At 38.9% G+C, this 21,780-nt stretch overlaps 1 protein-coding gene across 1 annotated transcript in view; it reads left to right on the top strand.

Moving 5' to 3' along the window:
* Positions 1 to 20,524, top strand: part of LOC139722620 (uncharacterized) — a 79,606-nt gene extending 59,082 nt beyond the window's left edge. The window contains exons 2-3 of the mRNA XM_071633920.1: positions 7,045 to 7,731; positions 18,987 to 20,524. Of these exons, the coding sequence (XP_071490021.1) occupies positions 7,045 to 7,731; positions 18,987 to 19,729 (1,430 nt within the window). The 3' untranslated portion in view covers positions 19,730 to 20,524. The remainder of the gene's footprint in view (positions 1 to 7,044; positions 7,732 to 18,986) is intronic.
* Positions 20,525 to 21,780: the final 1,256 nt, after the last annotated feature.

The raw sequence follows: 21,780 nt of genomic DNA, 5'->3' as shown, positions 1-21,780 counted from the left end.
ATGGAGGATGCGGGGACATACTTGGAGCTGTCTCATCACTGGAGCAATCAAACAGCTTCATCTCATCTAGCCTGCCTTCAAGGCACTGACTGCTATTTTTCATGTTATTAGACTCCTCAGCGGTCACAGCATGTGGCTGCTCACTCATCCGTGATTATTGTTCACATCATGGAGAATGCTTTACTTTTTCATATTCTTTCTTTGGTCTTTGTACAGCAATGTGAAGTCAAAAAAAAAAGGAAGAAACATTACGGAAAAGCATAAGAACCTTTCTGCTTGCTTGTTTGAGATAGAAATGTTAGTGATATCTTTGTGGTACATGTACATATACAAAGAGACATTTTGCTACTAGATGACCACAGCTATGTATGTGCATCAGTCCTTGCATGCATTGGTCAATGCTGGTCAGCAAATGGAGGCATGCATTTCATATCAAATTTTCAGACATGGTTATGAAGAAATGGTGAAATGGAATCAAGAGACTTCCAGTTGTTATCTGCATCCACATTTCCTCAATCACCCCTCCCCCCCAAAAAATAAGAAAGAAAATAGAAGAAGTACCCAGTAGTGAGAAAAACAAACAAACGTGCAGTAAACATGAGGTTGCATCGTATGAGCTAATTTCAGATCTCCTAAAATGTGTTGTTGGCTGTAAGTAAGGCTATATAACCCATACATCTCCAGAATATTGCAGCTTTTGGTGTGTTTGCCTTTGTTTTGTGGTAAAACAGAAGGGATAATTTGCTGTTGCTAGGTAATCTCAACTTGAGAGTCGTCTGTAGAGACAGGAGGATAAACCAAGATGTATGTAAAGAAGGGACAAAGTTGGGAAAATTAAGATGATCATTACACTTAAGAGTGAACAGGCTTATCTGGTAAAGCCATCACAGTAGCGAGCTCGAAGAAAAGTTAATTTCCGACCGTGCCCTTGTTAAGAGAGATACCAATAGAGACATTGTCAGTCATTCAGAAAGGAGAAGCGAGTCTGCATTTTGATGAGTATTACATGGGTATGTTTGATACCTGTCCATGCTTCAATAGGAAATGGCTGAATGGGCTAAATGATCATGGTTTCTATTATAATTCTCTCTGTTCAGTCAGTTTGGAATCATAAATGCATGGGCATTTTGATTTCATGGTGTGATGTCCTGATAAAAGAGCCATGTTCTAATTTGCTTTCTAGAGATGTATTTGGGTATGTACTTCATGCAAATCACTTAGAGTACCAGGTACATGTATGTCATTGCATACAGAGAGCTTTTTTTTTACCTCTGAAAAGACCGGCAGGAATGCCACAAATTAGAGTGTTTTCCTGTAATCTTTGAAGAAGAAAATACAGTGTTAAGGATTTCTGTAATGATTAGGACTTCCTCTCCTATTATGTATAGTACAAACAGGGGAAGAGTTCTCAAGAGTAATGATTTTTATAGCTCTCTCTCTCTTTTTCTTTTTTTTTTTGCTGAAGCAGTAGCTGCAGAGAGCTCTTATACTGTCGAATTGTCATTTATTTCTCCTTCCTTTTTTTAAAAAGTCTTTATCCTGCAAAATCCCATTAAAGTGGCAGATCAGTTTGTCAGTTAAAGTGAGTTCCTATTATTGCTAACACTTTGTACTCAAAAGAGTAAGTTGCTTATCTCTCATCTGGGTGAGTTTCAACGCAGATTCTAATTAGATGGTTTAAAAAATAGTTGAAAGGTAAAAGATCTCCCTTGAGCAAGCTAGGACCGTAAGAAATTCCAAAAGCAGCCATAAAAGGTGAAAAATGCAGATATTGATCATCCTGTTTTTTTCAAGAACAAGTTGACAAATGAAATATGCCTCTAGGGAGTAGAAAGCCAGGGGCGGGGATTTTCGCGAAGAAATCTTAGAAAGGGTCGAAAAAACAACATATGTCCAGTGTAGGGGGTGCTCTAGCGTAAATGGGCAGATAAATAGCTCCTAAAACCAACAATGCCATTTAGTCAGTGGTCATTGTTAATTTCTTTGTGACTGACCGGTGTTTTTTTATTGATCACATAGTTGGGATTAGGGTAGCGTGTGATGAGATTTCCCCTGGTCAAGAGATCCAGAACAGAAAAACAAAATTACATTGATCAGACCTTGCAGGGATGGGGTGCCACTCGAAGTAAACACTATTAGGCACTTAACCTTAACACATTGGTAGCTCCCAATGAATGCGTTATCAGCACTTGACAATGGTATGCTCGAATTAAATGCTTGTGATGGGTTAATCACCTACCAAATAATGACCTGATGCCGGTATGATTATTGAGTGGCCTTTGATTTTAATTAGTGTGCAGCTTCTATATTTTAATATCACTGTACCGGGGCTGTTATGCAATGTTAGTATACTTTTGATGCGATAATTTAGGCAAGGTATTTCTACTATTAGTCTTTGTAATACAAAGGGGGGGGGGGGGGGCAAGATTGTATTTATGTACCTCATTTTGTTGGTGATCCTCTTGTGTCTGTTGTGGTACACTGCCAAATTCTATTTTGATTTTTGATAGCTGGTGGGGTGATATAACTGCCTCCATCATCTAAAATATTTCTGAAGCAGAATCACAGTCTTAAACATGTTTGAGGCATTTTCTGGCAATAGATAAATGTAACCATGTTTACAAACGCATTTAAAAATGTCGATTTGAAACGCATGTGAGACAGTGATCGCCTTTCTGAGAGTAGGTGAACACAATGCTGTTTTGAAACGCATTTATATCTCCATTCCGCAAAGGTCACCTTCTATGCAGTATACAACCCACAGGTTGCAACACGGGCCTCAGTTGACCTCTGCTTCTTAGGTCGAACTACACAAAGCAGCTGCACAGTGAGAACACTCGAATTGCGATTTGATGATGGGTAGACAAACACGGCACCCCAAGCATCGCATTTCAAACCACGTTCGCAAACACCATTCCAAACGCATTTTGAAACATGATTCTCTCTCTCAAGTTAGATAAACGCACCCAAAATGTGTACAGAAAGTTCTTACATTAATCTATTCTGTGTTATCATTATCAATTTGCTAATTGATATATCTCAATTTTTAACAGTACAGACACTGAATACATTCTTAAAGTTATTTTCAAGTATTGGTCATTGTTATCAATTACTACTTATTTTCAGTTTTCTGAATTCTATCCAAAATTGTTGAAGTCTGCTTTATTTCAAGGCTAGGCAGTTTCATTTACGTGACTCATTGGTACACTAATCTGAATAGCCACTGGGCTATTGATAAAATTTTATGAAAACAAAAACTTTGATTTGCACAGCTCTGGATATAAAAGGTACCTCTAGGCATATTTACATTGAGAATTATTACAATTTAGATGTCTCCAGTTAGCAGAAAATTGAGACTTCCAATAGTCTTGTCACAAAGAGTGAAGTGACATTCTTTGCATCATGTTGCTCTTAGTTTTCAGTGTTTCTCACAGGGTAAGTGTTGCATTTGTTGGAGTTCATTCAGTAATGATAGTAGAAGTTATCTATCTCCAAAGTACTTCGACTAATATTCATAAATGGGATGTACAGGAATTAAGGAAGAGGAGGTGTTGCTATCTTATGAAAAAATGCCTGCTCAGCCCAAATGGAAGGCTAGGATACGAGATGGAGTTGGCCGAGAGTGAAACTGAAGAGAGGCTTTGCTTCGATTGGATCCGATGGGAATCCAGAAATTACAGTAGGTTGGGGGGGGGGGGGAAGAGGGTTGGGGTATGAGGGAGGGGTATAAATGAGTTAATGCAGCAGAGGTAGTCATGCATTCTGCTGTGTGGAATGGTTGTAGGATATGCAGTAGTCCCCCCCCCCCCTCCCCTCCCCTTGAGGAGGAGTAATGGATGAAAAGTGGGGTCTTTTTTTCAGTTACCTTAGATCAGCAAATAGTCAAAGTTCATTGTAGTCGGCATCTATCACTATTATGTAGTCTAAAGCACTGCAACTTATACAAACTGTATGCTTTTTTTTTCTGTATTCACACCAGAAAAGAAAAGATTTACAGCAAAATTTCTTCTACTAGAAACATAAATAGAAGACTTCATGAATTCATATTTAAACACGTAAGGTATATTGGAAGGCGTGTGAGCCAGATATTTTGACAATTAGTTTAAGTTTGATAATTCTTGTGATTTCAGTAAAGTAAATCATCGGTGAACCATTATGTGTTGATATCAAAAGGATACATGACCAATGAAATTGTATAGATATTCTATTTTTTATTTTTTCCAACATAGTTTTCATGAGTGGAAGACATTGAGATACTGTGCTTCCATTTATTTTTAGAAGCTCATTATGAACTGAGTCTTAGCTGCCTCAAATCTGGTTGGCACATCTGAAGATTTTATGCAGCATAAATTCTACTTGCTGAATCTCTGTAGTGAATATATCATTCTTTCATTTTTCTCCTCATCCCTAGCTTGCTCTTTCACAGACATATACTCTTATCTCTCTCTGTTTCTCCTCATCTCATGGCAAATCAGCATGAGCTCCCATGTAATCGATCTCCAGATCTTCTTACACACATTAAGAGGGAGAGAAGATATTTCAAAGTGGTCACGGACTATCATTTATCCCTCCCCTCCTCCCGGGGGCAATCAAACCATTAGTGCATTGTCTGAAAATTTGGCATGGCGTTCTGCCCCCCTCTCGAAACCTGTCAGATGGCACACGAGGGCCCGCACTCCGAAGAGAAGAGGCGTGAATATTGATGACTGATGCCTCAGTGCTCTATCAGATCTCTCGTCTTTGTTCGCGGATTTCTGCTTCGACATGCTCACTGCATCAGATAGTGGAGTTCTCATATATTATACATTTCGGGGGTCCATAGAATCATTCAGCTAGAAGGGAGGGGGAGGGAAAAGATGTGTGGTCACTTGATGCATTGTGTCAGTTTGTGAATGCCCAGAAATACATCCAGTACAGGGGATATGTCATATGTCAGTGGCTATGTTCAATTGTGAGCCGTGACTGAAGCTTGCATCTAATTGATTGATGCATTCTTCATAGCCAGGCGGCATTACGGTGTCTGTTTAATAAAAGCCACGCTCTTGAAATTATTCCTGACTCATGTTATGAGGGTGCGCCAAAGTTAATTGTGATGCGACAAACATTTTTTTCCATCTCCTAAGAATTGCATAAACTGAATGTATAGCTTCCTCATGAAGCTTTAATCATCTATAACTATTTGCCTTCCCTCTCAATACTCTGTAGTAATATAGGCCTCATCGCTGGGGCGACAAGACCTTGTATTTCAAATTTTGGTGAAAATGACTTTTTTGGATTGATGGTCAGATAATCAGTTAAGTGATGTCTTGGCCAAATTCTAGCTGTCTTATCCCCAAAATGAAGCCACCATGGCATGTCAAAGGAAAGCCTATCCCATTTGATATAGTGCTTTGGCTGCCATGTTTTGTTTTGTTTTTGGTTGGTTGGTTGTTTTTTTGTTTTTGGTTGGTTGGTTGTTTTTTTGTTTTTGTTTTTTCTCTCTTGAACATTTGACATTTTGTAGATACGAGGTCTTGTCGCCCCAGCACCAATATGCTTTTCATCATAGGTATTGGAATGCATCTTGGTGGTAAATTAGGAGGAAAAATACAGCAAGCAGCACAAATATAATTTGTGGGATGTTCGTAATGTGACAGTGAATGATGTTCATTGACTCCAAGGATGGAGTAATTCCGATGACTCCTCCTCAGAGCTGTGTTGCTTGCAATCTATCAACCTGTACATGCACAGTCACATGGGCAAAGCAGTTACACACCGTACTCATATATCTTATTAGATTGAATGACAGCAGCAAGGCTGTTTGCATTCAACTGACTGACCAAGTGATCGTCATAGGTGTCTATAGATCCAGCATAGATTCATTAACCCTTTCGGTGCTAGTGTTAGATATCCTAGTTCTTATCATCTGGAAGAGACATTCATGATACACAATATACTGTATACGCTATATATTTCGCGGGGGTTTTATTTTCGCGAATTTCGCGAGTCGGGAGCTATTCGTGAAATTAACAACACTCGAAAATATTACCTTCCAAAATGAATCCCTTGCCTTGATGATACGAACATTTCAGTACTAGTACACCATGTCACGGCTTACCGAACAGACCATACTGGCTAAGCTTGTTTACGCACGTCCACGTCTACTTATGAATACTGTGGAGAGCCAATCCATTATTGCAAGGGGACCACTCGTCAGAAATCTAGCGTGATGGACTTAACCACTTCAAAAATGTTGAATTCTAACCTACTAGTTCGCAGAGTTTGGTAAGTTTTTTTCATGCAGTGTATAACTAGTATCATTCTTATTTGCTAGTAAGTTGAAAATTCACACTTTCTTTGTCACTTCATATTTTCTCTGGTCCCCCAATCGCGAATTTAACCACTCGCGAAAATGTGTGACAGCGGCAATTCGCGAAAATTTATGTACGCGAAAATTATAGCGTATACAGTAATTTTGCTCTCTCCATATGGTTATTTCTAAAAGAAATGAAACAAGCAGCAAGTATTACAAAAGGAGCTAGTGTGATGCAAAAGTTTTTCCAGGTATTCAAGTCTATGGCTGGTCTGACATTGTATTGGTTCTGTATGGGTTAACTCGTCCACCTGATGATCTCATTGTGAGTGTCCACTGACCACTGAGAGGAGGATGGTGTCCACAGGACAGTTCTGACAGTCTGAATCCATACAACTCATTTCAGTTCATGTGTAAGATGCCCATGCCATGAAAGATAGTCATTATTCATACAGCTAGACTCAGCTTGAGAACAGCGTAATTCCACTGGTTTCATTCAATTTTGTATTTGCACATTTTCTACAGGGAAGTGAGAATGAAGAAATACAAGGTCGTTTTGCACTCTGCAGATATGACCTTTAGAAAAATATCATTGATTGTATAGGAGAAAGACAAAAAAGAGTGACTCCACACTTTGGCACACAAGGCACATTGAAGGGAAAATCAATACCATGTTTTTTGCTTACATGGAACATAGTTTGTGTATCACCATATCATAATCAAATCTTATGTTTGCTTTTTTCTTCACACAGACTCCTTGAAGCTTGAAAACATCCCCAATGGGTCCGTCACCAAGAAGCTGCCTAAACCCACCACGCCCACCAGTGACATCCAGACACCGGAGTCGACCACCAAGGGCAGTATCACCTCCAACCGGTCCAAGAGCCCCACCTCCAGCGCAGACTTGTCGAAGGCAAGCTCATCGACCCAGTCACACTCTGAGTCAAACTACAACGACAACAACAATGCAGAGGTTGCCAACGTTGTTGCCAGGCAGGAGCACACGAACAGACACGAGCCCAGTCGACCCTCTCCGTTCGACAAACTTGTGGACCCCGTCATCACTCGCATCTTTTCCTATCTCTCGACGAGGCAGCTATGCCGCTGCTCTTGTGTGTGCCGAAGGTGGCACAGGTTAGCCTGGCAACCGTCGCTATGGACGTCGATACACCTCACCGGGAGGAGAACGAACGTTGACTTTGCGTTGAAAGTTTTTGTGAAGCGGTTGTCGAGAGAGACGCCGTACCAGCCGCTGGACAAAGTGGAGAAACTGATCTTGAATGGTTGTCAGAGACTGACTGATAAGGGACTGGTACTCATGGCACACCGGTGCCCAAAGCTGTTCCATGTGGAACTCATGGGATGCCATCAAATCAGCAATGCTGCCATCTTCCAGATCGTCTCCAGGTGTGATGGCCTGGAGTACCTAGACATCTCAGGTTAGTCTTACACTCTAAATGTTCCTTCTATTTTGCCATAGTTTGTTCTTTCCAACTCAACCCAAATGTTGGAAAACCATTTCAGTCAGGCAGCAGATACAGCACACCACCATCTGATGCATTTATGTGTTGGCTTGCTACACTGTATAGCAGATTACTACTGGCAAACTTTCAAGGCATTATCGCCTCTCTTTTTGGTCCATTATTCATCATAACAGAGCTGTTGCTTGGACCGTCATTATGACCCAGTGTTACTCACACAAAGTTGACCGTAATACAGTAATTTCTTTAAAAGACAAGGATGGCCATCTGTTTGAACAGAATTTCTTCATGCATCCAATAGTTGGGCTCCTTTTTTATAGATTCTCTTTCTTTGAAGGGACCATCTGTTTGAACAATTCTTTTTTGCACCCTGCGTAGTACATCCTTTATACTGTTAACCCATTGAGGACGAGTCTGGAGTATACTCGGGCAGGTGTCTTTGGGAAATGCATGTTGTAGCAAAATCAAACTGTCGTCAATGGGTTAAACTGCCAGACTTCTTAATACTTACATATGTAGGACAAAGCACAGATTTGTGCTCTCTTTAAGAGAGGTCCAGCATCTCAAATTCCATTGATGTTGCACTCAATCAGATTGTGCAAATAGTAAGACAAGATTCAGAGACACTTGAATACCAAGAGTAAAGGTGCCTTGTGAAAGTGCATAACCCCTGTGAGTTCTGCCCATCTGTTACTGGACGAGACATCCATTGTCTGCACGTTTAAGGAAAGGTCCTTACTCGTCTTTGTTCATTCCAATTTGTTTTGCTGCTTTTGCGATAAATAGTTCAGATCACAGGTACAATAGCCAGTTCACAACATCCACAAGAGCTGAAAAATTTTCTGAAAAGGAACCAAAGGTCATTCTGATGAAATTAGGGGATTCTGCGTAATGTAAAGAGGGCATTAACCTCAGATTTGCAATGCTGTCAGTATCTGTTCTCAGCTGCCCAGTGTTTCATTACAAGAAGATTTTCAGCTTAGGAAAGCAAATGACTGATGTAAGGGGATGAATTGGATTGTGGTGAGGTAATCTGGCAAACCGTCTTAGAACCACGAGGAGCATTATAATCCTTTGGAAGAGATGAGCACAAAGTTGATTCCAAAGTCGTTTTGTTATAAGGAGAGTACTTTTATTTGCGTCATTTTTATTTTGGAATTTTAGCCAAATTGCCAATTTAAAGTTGCTACGAAGTAAACATCATTTTTGCAGTTAAAATATTCAACTTAATTTGCCATGTGGCATAGGGCAAATGGAGTTTTGTAAAGTGTCTTTACAAAATGTCTGACTGAAAGCAGTGAAAAACTATTCATTCATCTGCAGAAGTGATAGTGTCTATAAGCACTTTACTGAAGAACTGTATCATCAGAGTAACAAGCATTCTGTTCTTTCAGTTTAGTCTTTGCTCTATAGTAATCCGACAAGCTCATTATCTGTAGACTGCACAAAAAAGACAAGATCAGAGATGATCATGAAGAAGTAACAATCAGGAAAAGCTGCTTCCCAGGATTTGGGAGAGTTAGGCCCAAAAGAACTTGTAATCTGTTTTATTATGATCACACTCTCCTTCTCTTTTCCCAGAGCACCAATCATTCCCATTTCTAAGATAACCTTGTGCAGGAGCTTCCTGTGTAGCTTATACTAACAGTAATCCCTATTCGAGATGAGCTTTTCTTTCTCTGTGTTCAAACTTGACTGTCCCTGTGTTGAAGTGGCGTTAGTAGAATGAAAGGGTGCTGGAATGGTTTCTTTTCATTGAAGATCAGATTAGTGGCTTCCATCAACCTATTAGTGTCTATCCCACATACCATGTAGTTTCTCACAACAGGTGGGCAATGTGGAACAAAGTGGAATGGAATACATCTAAATTATGTGAAAATTTTTAACAAAATAAAGAGAAGAGACATCTGTCTGGTGGAAGAATAAGATGAATTGTATGTTTCATAGAAAAAGCAATAAAGAAGTAGAAGTAAGATTTGATTACCAAAAGTGCAGAATTGTGCATGCCTGAAGGCACTCGTTATACCAAGCCACTTTACTTATCGAGCATTAAAGATGATATATCTCCTTATGGAGTACAGATATTGTGCTTTTGTGTGGCAGTTGTAATAGCAGAACAGGTAAACATGTACAAAATATACTAGGTTCAGCGTAGGTTGATTTACATGGTTCAAATCTTGTGGCAACTTCATGGAACTCATACTTGAAGTGGTGAAATGTTTGTAGCCGTACCTGTCACAATTTACTGTGTGGCCACTATACAAGTTGAATAAAAATCTGTTTGTCCCATATAGATGTCATAAGCATAAGGTGCTCTGTTTTTTAAAAAAATGGCCATTAATTCCTGTATGGTATCATATATCCTTGGATTATTTGTATAAATGATCAATATTTCTATACAGTAAACTGACAAGGTAGTAGATCTGTCAAAGACTATAAATGCTATAAATTCTTATAGGTCCTTAGTGTACCATCTCCTGCTGTTTAAAGGGTGTGTACAGTTCTGGTTGAGGTGAGGATTTAGCTTTTAATGTTTTGCAAGATATTCACAAACCACTCTATGAGATGTCAAAGAGCATGCAATTCCATGGGGTATCAAAAGCTTATTTGATGAAAATCGGTTTTGAAATGGCTGAGATATCCAAAAAAAGGTAAAACAAAGAGATCCTAATAAAGTTGTGGCATGTCGCCTTTTATTATTATCACTTTTTTGGATATCTCAGCCATTTGAAAACCAATTTTCATCAAATAAACGTTGAACCCTTCTTAAAATTACAGGCTCTTTCATATTTCATGAGAAGTTTCTCATTATCTCACTTAGGAATGTGCAAAACATGAATCCCCACCTCAACCAGTACTGTACAGTCCCTTTAACCAACATAAAAAGAATTTGTGGCATGGTCAGTATCACATCTGGCATCTTAGTAAACCGCTCTCGATTGCATGATATATTGAACCTGTAAATCTGCTTTCATGACACAGACAGACAGACAAAAAAAAAATATTGTATAGTCCCGGTGAGAAACCGATATGTCCATTATGACACTTATAAGCTTCAGAATGTCTGCTCCATCCTGACAAATTGTGCCAGAGTTCAGGTAATATGTAACACCCCCTTGGCCTCTCGAAAAATAAGCAGACATGGCATTTGACTTTGGTGTAATGCCTCATGCCAACTTCTTGCCAAAATATCCACCTCCCCCTCTCGGTCTTTCTCATTTCTCACAAGATATATACAGTAACAAAGAGCAAGAGAGGGAGAGAGGGAGGATGGTCACAAGGTATGAGAAAGGAAGAGGGAAGAGAAGAAGATGGAAAGAGATAGAGAACAAAAGAACAAAGGACAGAAAAAGAAGGAGTGGCAGGAAAAACAAATCAAGTCCATAGTCACCTGGATAATGATTAACAGATGAGATGAAAACACATCTAAAGGTGAAAACAAAAGATGATGGCAAACTTTGTTTGCTTCATTTCACCTCTTCCACATCAGCTTGTCAAATTTGGGGAAAATGTGGCAAGTGTGACCTGACTCACCCTTGCGCTTGCACTTGGATGATTAATTAACCACTAGGTGTCAACTCACTCAAATTTTGCAGAGCAAACTAATGAGTAATGAAATCAATCATCTCACATACCAGAGAAGAGAGGGCATCAGCTCTCCAAGACATCAACAGGAAATCAGGTTTTTGGGTTGTGGGTTAAATGCAGCTTATAAGCACAAAAGACAGACGATGATCTCTAATTATACCATATAGAATTGTGGACAGGGTAGATATTGAATAATTGTATTGTCTGATTGCAGAGAATGATTGTTGATTTTCAGGGTAATGATGTGAAAATGTCCCATTGAAGTACAAAATGCTGTCAGTTATCTCATGAAGAACTGTTCCTCATGTATAATTAAGATGTATTTGTGATGTACTAGAATGTAATGGAGGAGTTAGCTGTTAGAATTGATTCAAAGTAAAGTGCATCTGTCTGTCCCCATATTGACGTAAAATCCACCAGGAAGTTAGATGAGGAAAGGTGATCACAACATCATTATGTTCATACCTACAAAAAATCTTTTCAAACAAGATCAAATATCAAAATCAAATCCTTTTAGCAACCCCTGAAAGAATTTATGCTTGGCTGATGTCATTATATGGGGAGGAATTTGTCTGGAATGAAAGAATGCTTTTGCGACATTCCTTGGCTGATTATAGAACAATCATACCTGTGCTCAAAACGGTTCCTCTATAACAAGAAACCCAAGTTGACCTTGAGAGCTGTCTCTTTTGTCTGAATGTATTAATTATAGCCTTTATTATCCACTACCATCAAAACAGCAGTGAAGGAATAATGTGATCATTTCAAATCAGTGTAGACAAGTTACCTTCATCATACAGCATGTCCTACAAAGTTGATGACAGAGTTGGAATTTTTGTGCTTCTGACACATCCAAATTTAACATTACAGTTGAAATATCTTTATGAGAATGTCAAACACATTTGTAAAAAAAAAGATTCAGTATGAATGATAATTTAGTTATCTATCTGACTGTTTTTGCTTGCTTTAAAATCAGTAGGCCTACTATGTCACTAAAGTGAACTATTCATAGTCTACTGTCAGATTGAAAGGATTTGTACACTAATTATTTTCTTCATGTATAACAGACAGCCATCAAATTCTCTTCACAGAAATGGGCCAGTGATAGAAATTGGAGAGACAATATCAGCCCCAGCTTTAGCTACATGTGCACCCTGCATGTGGTACACTTGCACAATAAATTTCACTGCATCAGTTTGAAAGATAATGTTACCTCTCTTATTTGACCTGCAGTGACCTTTGCACTTTGACCCCAAAGCATATCAAACCAGCAGTTATAGTACGGATTGGATTGCTGCATCTGCATGGCGAAGTTTTGTGATATTGTTCCATTCCCTTGATCTTTCCTCAAGGAAACTGTCAGACTAGCCCTTGAGGAGGGGATGAAGGAGAGGGGTTCAAGTCCAGATCATTCATGATAAGCTCTTGGTAACTGTCTATCAAACAGTATTTGAAACATATTCTATAATTTCACAAATGTTGCATTCAAGAAAACACTACACATGATGTGAAGACAGAGTACCAGCAAGCAGCAACTATAGTCATCAGATAGTTGAGCAGAATGATTTTGTTTATGACAAGGAAAAACAAGTTTGATTGTTCTATCATACAGTGACAGACGGTCATATATCCATGTCAGAAGCTTTCAGAGCATGTTGGTTGAGAGCCAGAAAGGTGTTGATACCATTCAGAGTTCATGGAGAAAAGAGCCTGCTTCAGAACTGACATTTGGTCTCCAAATAAGTGTTGTGGTTTGACTTAATACTTTTGGCTATTGCTTTCAATATTGGGCTTTGTTACCAGTTACAGAATAGTGATTTCTATCACTCAAAAAGTTTTAGAGCATAGATAAAATACAGTTGGATTGACAAAGTCCTGGGGTTTGATATCTCTTTACATGCTTGTTACAATTATCTGTTGTCTATTACACCTGTTTGTATTATGTCTTATTGAAGAGTGAAATTAGAATGCATTCATGACATACAATAGTGAGCTTATTTTCTCAATTCACAGTCAAATTAATATCTTAGGTGTGATAAAATAATATTCAGCATCAATTGAGGATTAATTACTGCAGTTGTAGCTGGAATTTTGTTGTTTCATAGTTATAAACTGTTTTATGGGCCACGAGACAAAGACATGTAATTCGGTATCAGTATTGATTAGAATTTTAGCCTGATGGGTGATTAAGCTGATAAAACATCTTTGCTCATGTTATGTTTCCTGCCGTTCAGACTTATTGGACAAAAACCAATCATCACATTACCTCTCTCGTAACCATAGGCAACCCTCCCTGTGTCCAAGGGTGAGTGCATTGTAAGGTGGTGGTTCTGGAAGGGTTAATTTGTTTTGACCACATGTTGAAATATTGTACAATTCTCATCTCACCTGTATCATCTTCCCAACCCGCCCGCCTACCACCTGTTACTCTATATCCTGTGTGTATGTGAGTGTCTGTGTAAATGTATTATCTGCAGAAGGCTGTTTGTCCAATGGCAATTATAATATGATATCCACCAAGGTTGGTCTATTCGGTGTAAACATGGTGGGAATATTTTCATAGGGTGTTGTCTGTATCATGACTCTAGCATTGTGCGGTATCTATGCTTCTTGCACATGGGTCAAGACAGACATTGTGGATATAATGTCTAATTTCAGGATGTTTATACCAGAAAACAATCAAACTCCAGATAATAGTAGATCCAGATGGTTGTGGTTATTCTCCTAAAAGCATGGAATTGTGTCATGAGATCATCTCATAACTCCATGCATGACTAATGACTGCATGGTTCAAATGTTATGGAAATCATTTTATAGTACAATGCTTCTTTATTATGTTGGGGTGAGCATTTAGGGCAGTCACCTATGAGAAGAAAAAGAGGACAAACAGCACTCAACTTTCTCTCATTTGAGTTTTCATATTTATCTGTGGCTGTTGTTGTGCCTTCTTTCACAATATACCTTATCTCGTAGTGGCTTTGATGACATTATTCCCACAGCATGCCAGTGTGAAAGCAGATATTCGTTCATCTCCACTGTTATCATGTTGATGTCTAGATCATTGTTTGTACCTGAAAATCATGTACAACACTGTTTCTCTTCTTTCAAAATGCTTGAAGTAGATAACACAGATATACCAACAAATGGATAATGTAGTCAGGCTTGGAAAGGATGTGAATACTGGGTTGTAAGATTGATGGGAAGAAAGTTCATTGCAATTTCTGTTAGGGCTTTTTTATTAGGTGTTATATTGAGGTTTCATTGGCATTTCTTTTTCCGGCTTGAAACTTTCATGAAATGGCACTGGCGTTTGATTCATTGTGTAGACAAAATCTTTATAGAGTACATTTTGCTTTTGCAAATATTGGCTTCTCCTGAAATTCACAATAGTTTTCATGCACATGAAAATTCTGGTTTTGCTGTGTACAGAACTTTATTTAGAATTAAATACCTAAATACATGACACACACACAAATACAGGATGGTTCTCATGGTGTACAAATTGATCTGCTTCCTCCTGTACGATTTCATTATTTTTCCACAGTCTGAAAGTCCCACAGTGAATGATCATAATGAGCCATGTATAGCAATGGACCATCTACCATCAAATTGGGTAGATAATTACTGCACTAGCCTGTGGTGACGATGACAGATGGCCGTGTGAGAACGCCACCTATATATGCTATTGAATGATTTACTGCCAGTAGAGGCAGTGGGTTGCCAGGAAAAATTAAACCATGACTCTACGGGTTAAACATCTCGTGCTTGCCAACTTCATATTTTAATAATGACTGCTTTTCCGTCTTAATATTAACAACACAAGTTGGAATTTTGGGAGAAGAGTACAGGGACTGCATTTTATGTTGTGAAAAATGGTACCATAAAATGGAATTGAAGCATATAATTCAGGCTTGGGCCATGGTGGTTGCTATGGATACCAGCAGATCAGTAGTGACAGTGGCCAGGTCATAGACTGAAGATGCAGGCTTGATAAGGATATAGAAGACTTTCCTTTGAGAGGCAAAGACGTCGAGAACAGAGCAGAAGGAGTAGAGAGAGAACATTAAAGAAACATATATAGAAGTTGTTGTTTTTTTCCAAAGAAAATAGAAAATGAGACTGATTGGTGTGCTGCTTGAAGAGGATAGTAATAGCAGATACTGTAGATAGTTTGCTCAATTTTTACTTCAGATAATGTGCATACTTATAAATTATGACATGTGAGTGCTAGTGAGGGCAGAGACACTTAATGGTAAACTACATCCTTTTTTATTTCTATTATGATTCATGCATGACAGAATTTTGTCTATTTCTCATTTTCTTTATTCTTTTGAATTACTGTATCATCTCATACTGTAAAATGAGGAATGTTTGCATGCATTTTAATTTCACGAGTGCCAAGATTCGCGAAATTAAAATGCACGCGAAAGTTCTTGTCTACACTATATACATTGAATGCCAGTGGCAGTTCGCGAAAATTTCATGCCGCAAAAAAGGCCGTCGGCTCCAATTCGTGAAAAATTCATGCCGCGAATATATCATGTTTTACAGTACTCTGTAGCTCTTCCATGGTATCATGTAGACTATTCACTTCGGAGAGATCAAACGAAGAGCATAGTTGTTATGAGAATCAATTTATGGTATTTCATTAGTGATGGGGTGCTGACGTATCATGACCTTGTGTGACTAATTTTCGTTGCTGCAATACATCTTCTTCCACGACCGAGTCCAGCTCAGTGATGAAAAATACCTGCTGCGATAAAAGAATAAATTAACAAATAAAATAGAAATTACCTTTCAAGGTTCCACTGTGAAATTATTTTCCAAAACCCTTCAAGTGTAATGTCAATGCGAATATTTTGTCTCGTTCATCAGTCTTTTCCCAGATTACCAATGTTGTAAGGCTGCCAACAGTTAGGGGTCAGGACACATCAGATTTCATTTCTTCATAGATTGAGTGAGGGCAGGTTGTAAGGAGGCTCTGGGGAAAATCCCAAATGTTTTGCACAAAGCTAGATTTGGAGAGGTGCTTTATAGATTAGTCTTTGTCCAGGCTTTGCTTGACGACAGTGTAAATTGGAGTGGGACTTTGAGCCATGAAATGACTAGAAAATGCCTGGAAGGTTGTTTGAGTTTTGGAGTTCTCGGTTTCTATGGCCACACAGGCTGTGTCAACACACAGCCTACTTATATGTAACTCTGTCACTGCCTTTTCTATCTGATCATATTTCATCTAGTTATTTTCCTGGTGATTTCAATTAAACTTGTGCTGCAGAGTTGACCAATTGCTTTTTAACTCTGTAGGAATACTCGTGAATACACCTTCAGTGCAGATACATGTACCAGGGAGGTGAGACGAAATTTCTCACCTCCCTGCATGAATGCACATACACTGCGGCATATGTTTTCCATATTGTGTATGAAGCCTTCTTTGATGTGTGTAGAAAAAGAACCTGCTCTTGAAGCCTTTTTGTCATAGTACGTGTACATGCTGAAAGTCAAGTTCAATGACTACATTGAAGAATGCACAAATTTTCTATCACTGAGAGTGAGCCAAGCCAGTAATGCAGAGTTACAAATCACTCATTTCTCCATGAGAAAGAGGTATGAAGACACACCATTTGAATGCATCAGTGTCCCCTGTAAACAAACAACAAACAAACAAACAAACACAACGACAGAGTGAAGGAACCACCCATTTGCAATTATCCAAAATTACCAGGGGGAACAGGGAGATAGTGTAAAGGGCAACCTACACTTCACTTTCCATTTTAATTGTTGCCAGTGGGCAGGGAAAACAGTCCCCACACTAAGGGTAGGGGATAAACTGGGTCTGTCTTGGATTTCGTGGCAATATAAAAACGTGAGGACAATATCTTAGCTCTGGGTTGCCCACGGCGACACATTCCGATATCCTCTGTAGTAAGAAACCAGGCGGTAATCTGTGATCGTGTTTGTTTGTGTGTGTGTGTGTTTGCGTGCAAACGAATCATTGCAGATTGATCATGATGCGTTAGAGATTGGAATCAGATTACACTAGTTCTTATTGTTTTTATTATACTCTACAATTTGCAATCCTTACACAAGGGCCTCAGAAGTCCACAGCCGTGACTTGGAGAAGCCTGATGATTCAAACGAGCACCAAATTTGCACGTATCGTCTAAATATTGCATTCTCTGAGGAAAAGGCATTAGGACGTTGAACGTGATAAAGCGGGTTTGACAGGCTGAGAAATCTCACTCTGATCACAGAGTCCCATCAGACTCACTCCTCTGTGTAGCAGGAGGGGCATCCTGAAAGAGAAAGAGGTTCTTACAGGTGGCAGCCATCGCTTACCTCATCATGGTGATCTGGAGAAAAAGTGGTTTAATTCTTGCCTGAATGCAAAACTGATGTCATAACATATCACAACTTTCAATACACATTAGCACATGGTATTTTTTTTTCAACAAAACAGACCCTAATAAACAGCGAGTAAAAAAGAAGGTACTAGCCTGGGATTTGAACCCGTACTACCTACTGCTTGCCAGGGTTCACGATAATTACAGATGAGGAATATGATCTCATTCACAGAGATTAACCCATTGAGGATGAGTCCCAAGTATGCTCGAGAAAGTGTCTATGGGAAATGCATGTTGTAGCAAAATCAAACTGTCCTCAATGGGTTAATAGCAAAAAAACAACAACAATGAACAAACAAACAAAAACAACAACAACAACAACAACAAATAAAAACTTTGTAACTGCCTTCTCTCCACAAAAACAAATTCCCTTCATTTCTAAAACAGATTTTTTTTCTTTACTTCTTCGATGACAACTAGCAAGTGCAACATGTAGTAAAAGAAAGAAATGGAAATAAGAGGAATGCTATCAGTCTTCTAGGTACCCTAAAAGTGGATTTCCGTAATAAATGAAATCTAGCACTTGTATTCAATTCTTAATGCCATTTTCGGTCAGAAATGTGCCTGAAACCAAAAGTACCTGAAAAAAACCCTACAAAATGAAAGTTAACTGACTTTTTTGAGATGAGTATATTGTAGTTGCATCCATTTTGGTGTTTTCTTGCACACAACAGTGCCCATAGTTAATCGCCTCAGTCACGGCCATGAGAAAGGCCTGCAAACCCAATTCATAGCTTAATGTGGCATGACAAATTGATATTCAATGCAGCATTATTCAGTCTGGGATTGTTCTCCTTACTGCTGGCTTAAGAACAGTACATGGACGTAGAAGGTCAAAGGAAGTACGTATCTCTTCATCATTAGGTGCTTCCACGAAATATGGGACAAATAGGAAATGATAGTTAATCCAGTATTATACAATAGTCAATTTTACATGAAGACAAGCAGTCACCAGTGAATCATGAGTATATTTGTATATATGCAAATATGTGTGTATGTATTTTTATACAAGTTTGGGGATGATGTTGTCATAAAATATATGGAGAAAATTTCAGAAATATTTGTTCCTTGTGTTTGACCATTATGATATAATAGTTAGCAGCCAGTGAAGACAATTCTTCTTCTTTTGTTTAGGACACTTTATTGCTACAGTGCGATGCTAGACCTGGAGGTGAGCCAAAGGTTGATCTTTTTGTTCTCCTTTGTTCTCTTTTTCCATTGCAGGCTGCAAGCAAGTAGACTGCATGAATCTTCCTGTAGAGCCAGCCACCTGTGACTCCAACGACTTCCTGCAGCAACGAATAAACTTGCGGCACCTTGACATGTCAGACTGTCCCAAGCTGGATGATAACGGTCTGCGGACTATTGCCACAAACTGCCCGGCCCTGGTGAACCTCTACCTCCGGCGATGCGTCGGAGTGACCGATATTGGTGTGCAATATGTGACAACACAGTGCTTGATGCTGAAGGAAGTGTCCCTCAGTGACTGCCCACACATTACAGACTGTGCCCTGCGAGAGCTGGCCAGGCTGGAGGACCACCTGCGATACCTCAGCGTGGCCAAGTGTGAGCTGGTGACAGACATGGGTGTATACTCTGTGGCCAAAGTCTGCTACAAACTCCGCTATCTGAATGTTCGCGGATGCCCCCTTGTGTCGGACAAATCGCTGGAATCGCTAGCGCGGGGCTGTCCAAGGTTGCGATCCTTGGACGTTGGGAAGTGTCCACTTGTGACTGACCAGGGATTGGTATCTGTGGCCACCAATTGTCAGAGCTTGAGGAAGCTGAGTCTCAAGGGCTGCCTACATGTGACTGACCATGTCATTGAGGTCCTGGCCCAAGTCTGCCCAGACCTCCAGCAGCTCAACATCCAGGACTGCGATGAGGTGTCCAGAGAGGCCTACAGACTGCTCAAGCGCTGCTGTCGCCATTGCATCATTGAGCACACCAACCCTGCCTTCTACTGATAGGTCCTGGTCATTATCAGTAACCAACCCACCTCCCTTGACAGCCTAGTCTCAAACTCTGCTCACAAAGTGTCAAAGTTCAGAGATCAAACAATATGCAAAAATCACACACCTGTATGTCTGATCAATACTTTTTTTTTTAATCTCAAAGGTATTTTGCAAAGTATTTTAATTTGTTTTCTAGAGGATCTTCTTTCCCTATGGACAAGGCTGCAGTAGTCTTTTAATGGACAACACTCTTCCAAAATTGATATGTTTTGATTGTCCCATGAAATTGTTGGTTTGCCCACCAAGATCTTTTAAAGTAGAAAGGTGTTCACCCCTTCTGTGTAGTCTGCCTACATGAAAAGATGTATACTAAATTGTAAATTATTAGCAAATTTACACTAGTGTGTTAAAACACAAACAAGAATTGAAGCACACAGATGTATTTTTTTTTTTTGTAGTCAAAATTACTTTTAAGAAGATATAGTACTGACTATGCATTACAACTTTGAACTTACAAAACATAAAATCTTCAAAATATTTTGAAGAATTTGTTGAGAGAAGTCAAGTTACATATCAATTATTTTGAATAAAAGAGTCAGTAGCCAGGGTATTTTCCTAAAGTCCCATTTTTTATGTAGTATTTTTCCACTTAAATACAGCTCTGAAGCCCTATGAGCAAAACATTTGGAAGAAAATACGATGAAAGTGAACAACTCTCTGTATGGAAGAAAAGTTGAAGCAGAATGTTTTGGAAGTTGTGTATTCTAATCACTTACATGATACTGGTCAGAACAAATCATGAATAATCTCTTTCTTGTGGTACTGTAATGATTACTGAACAATTGGATTAAGTTGTATAATTATGGTTATTAGTCTGTCAATATTTTAATATCAGCAGATTTGTCTGGAAATTATAGATTTTGACTAATCTGTGTTTGCATCATTCCAGCATTTTGTTCAATAATTCATCTAAAAGTTTATGGAAACTTTGTGTTTTTTGTGTGTACATGTTTGCTGTAAATATATTTAATGGTGCTTGCCTTCTATACCAAATATATGGTATGAAATACCAGTATGATCTGTTGGAAAAGGAAGAGAAAAGAAGAAAATATGATTATCATGCGGTGTGGTAATATGTATTCAATCTTTGATCAATATGTCATTGGTGATATATGTACATTGCATTTTATGTGCCTAGGTGTTTTGCTTACATGTGTGGCGTGTACCCCCAAACATTATAATGCCTGTATGTGGTAGTGTAGCAAATTTTCAACAAATTGTGCCCATTCTGTGGATGATATCAGACATAAAAATCACTGAGATGTATTACTGGCAAAATGTCTGTAGCTCAATGTGGGAAAGATCTTGATAACTACCAATGATGTGCCACTATTCATGAGTACACATAGGCCCGAATTCACAAAGGTGGTACAATCTTTGCACATGGATTTAAACCATGGACATGTATGGGGTGCCAAGTGTCGCATGGCCTATTTCGTTACGAAATCAGTCATTTCGTTGACGAAATGTTCATTTCGTAACGAAATAGGCCATGCGACACTTGGCGCCCCATACAAAACTACGGTCTTTGTCCATGGTTATCAAAACCATGGACAAAGATTGTACCACCTTCGTGAATTCGGCCAATATGTCTGGATTCTGCCAGTAAGAACCAAGTGCATGGAGTGTCCTCTCATGACCTTTCTCCTTTTTTCAACAGTTCAGGGTCCATTTCCATTTTGTTTTGTGTTTCTTTGAGATTTTATATTCTATGCCTTCATTACATTTGTGCATTTTTATTAATGGGAAGATCAGAGAAAATTAAATTCATCATTTTCAGAACATCTGAGTATTAGGGAGAAGAGTTGTGACATTGTCACAGTAGTAGTAAAGTCATTGTTAGTAATGAGTTAAAAAGTGTCTACATTAAATTGTGTGATATGAACCCATTATTTGTTATCACTGACCAAGAAATGTATCATATCATCCTGTACCCCTTCTTTTAAGCACTAGTAATTGCCGTTGATATTCGGTGAGTACACAGTAATTGCAAACTAGTCTGT

This window comes from Diadema antillarum, unplaced genomic scaffold, assembly GCF_040938485.1.
Source record: "Diadema antillarum isolate AM-2024a unplaced genomic scaffold, OU_Dant_1.0 scf00000167, whole genome shotgun sequence".
NCBI classification, from domain to species: Eukaryota; Metazoa; Echinodermata; class Echinoidea; order Diadematoida; family Diadematidae; genus Diadema; species Diadema antillarum.
Note: the sequence above shows the minus strand (reverse complement) of the source record. Positions and strands in the feature narration are given on the sequence as shown.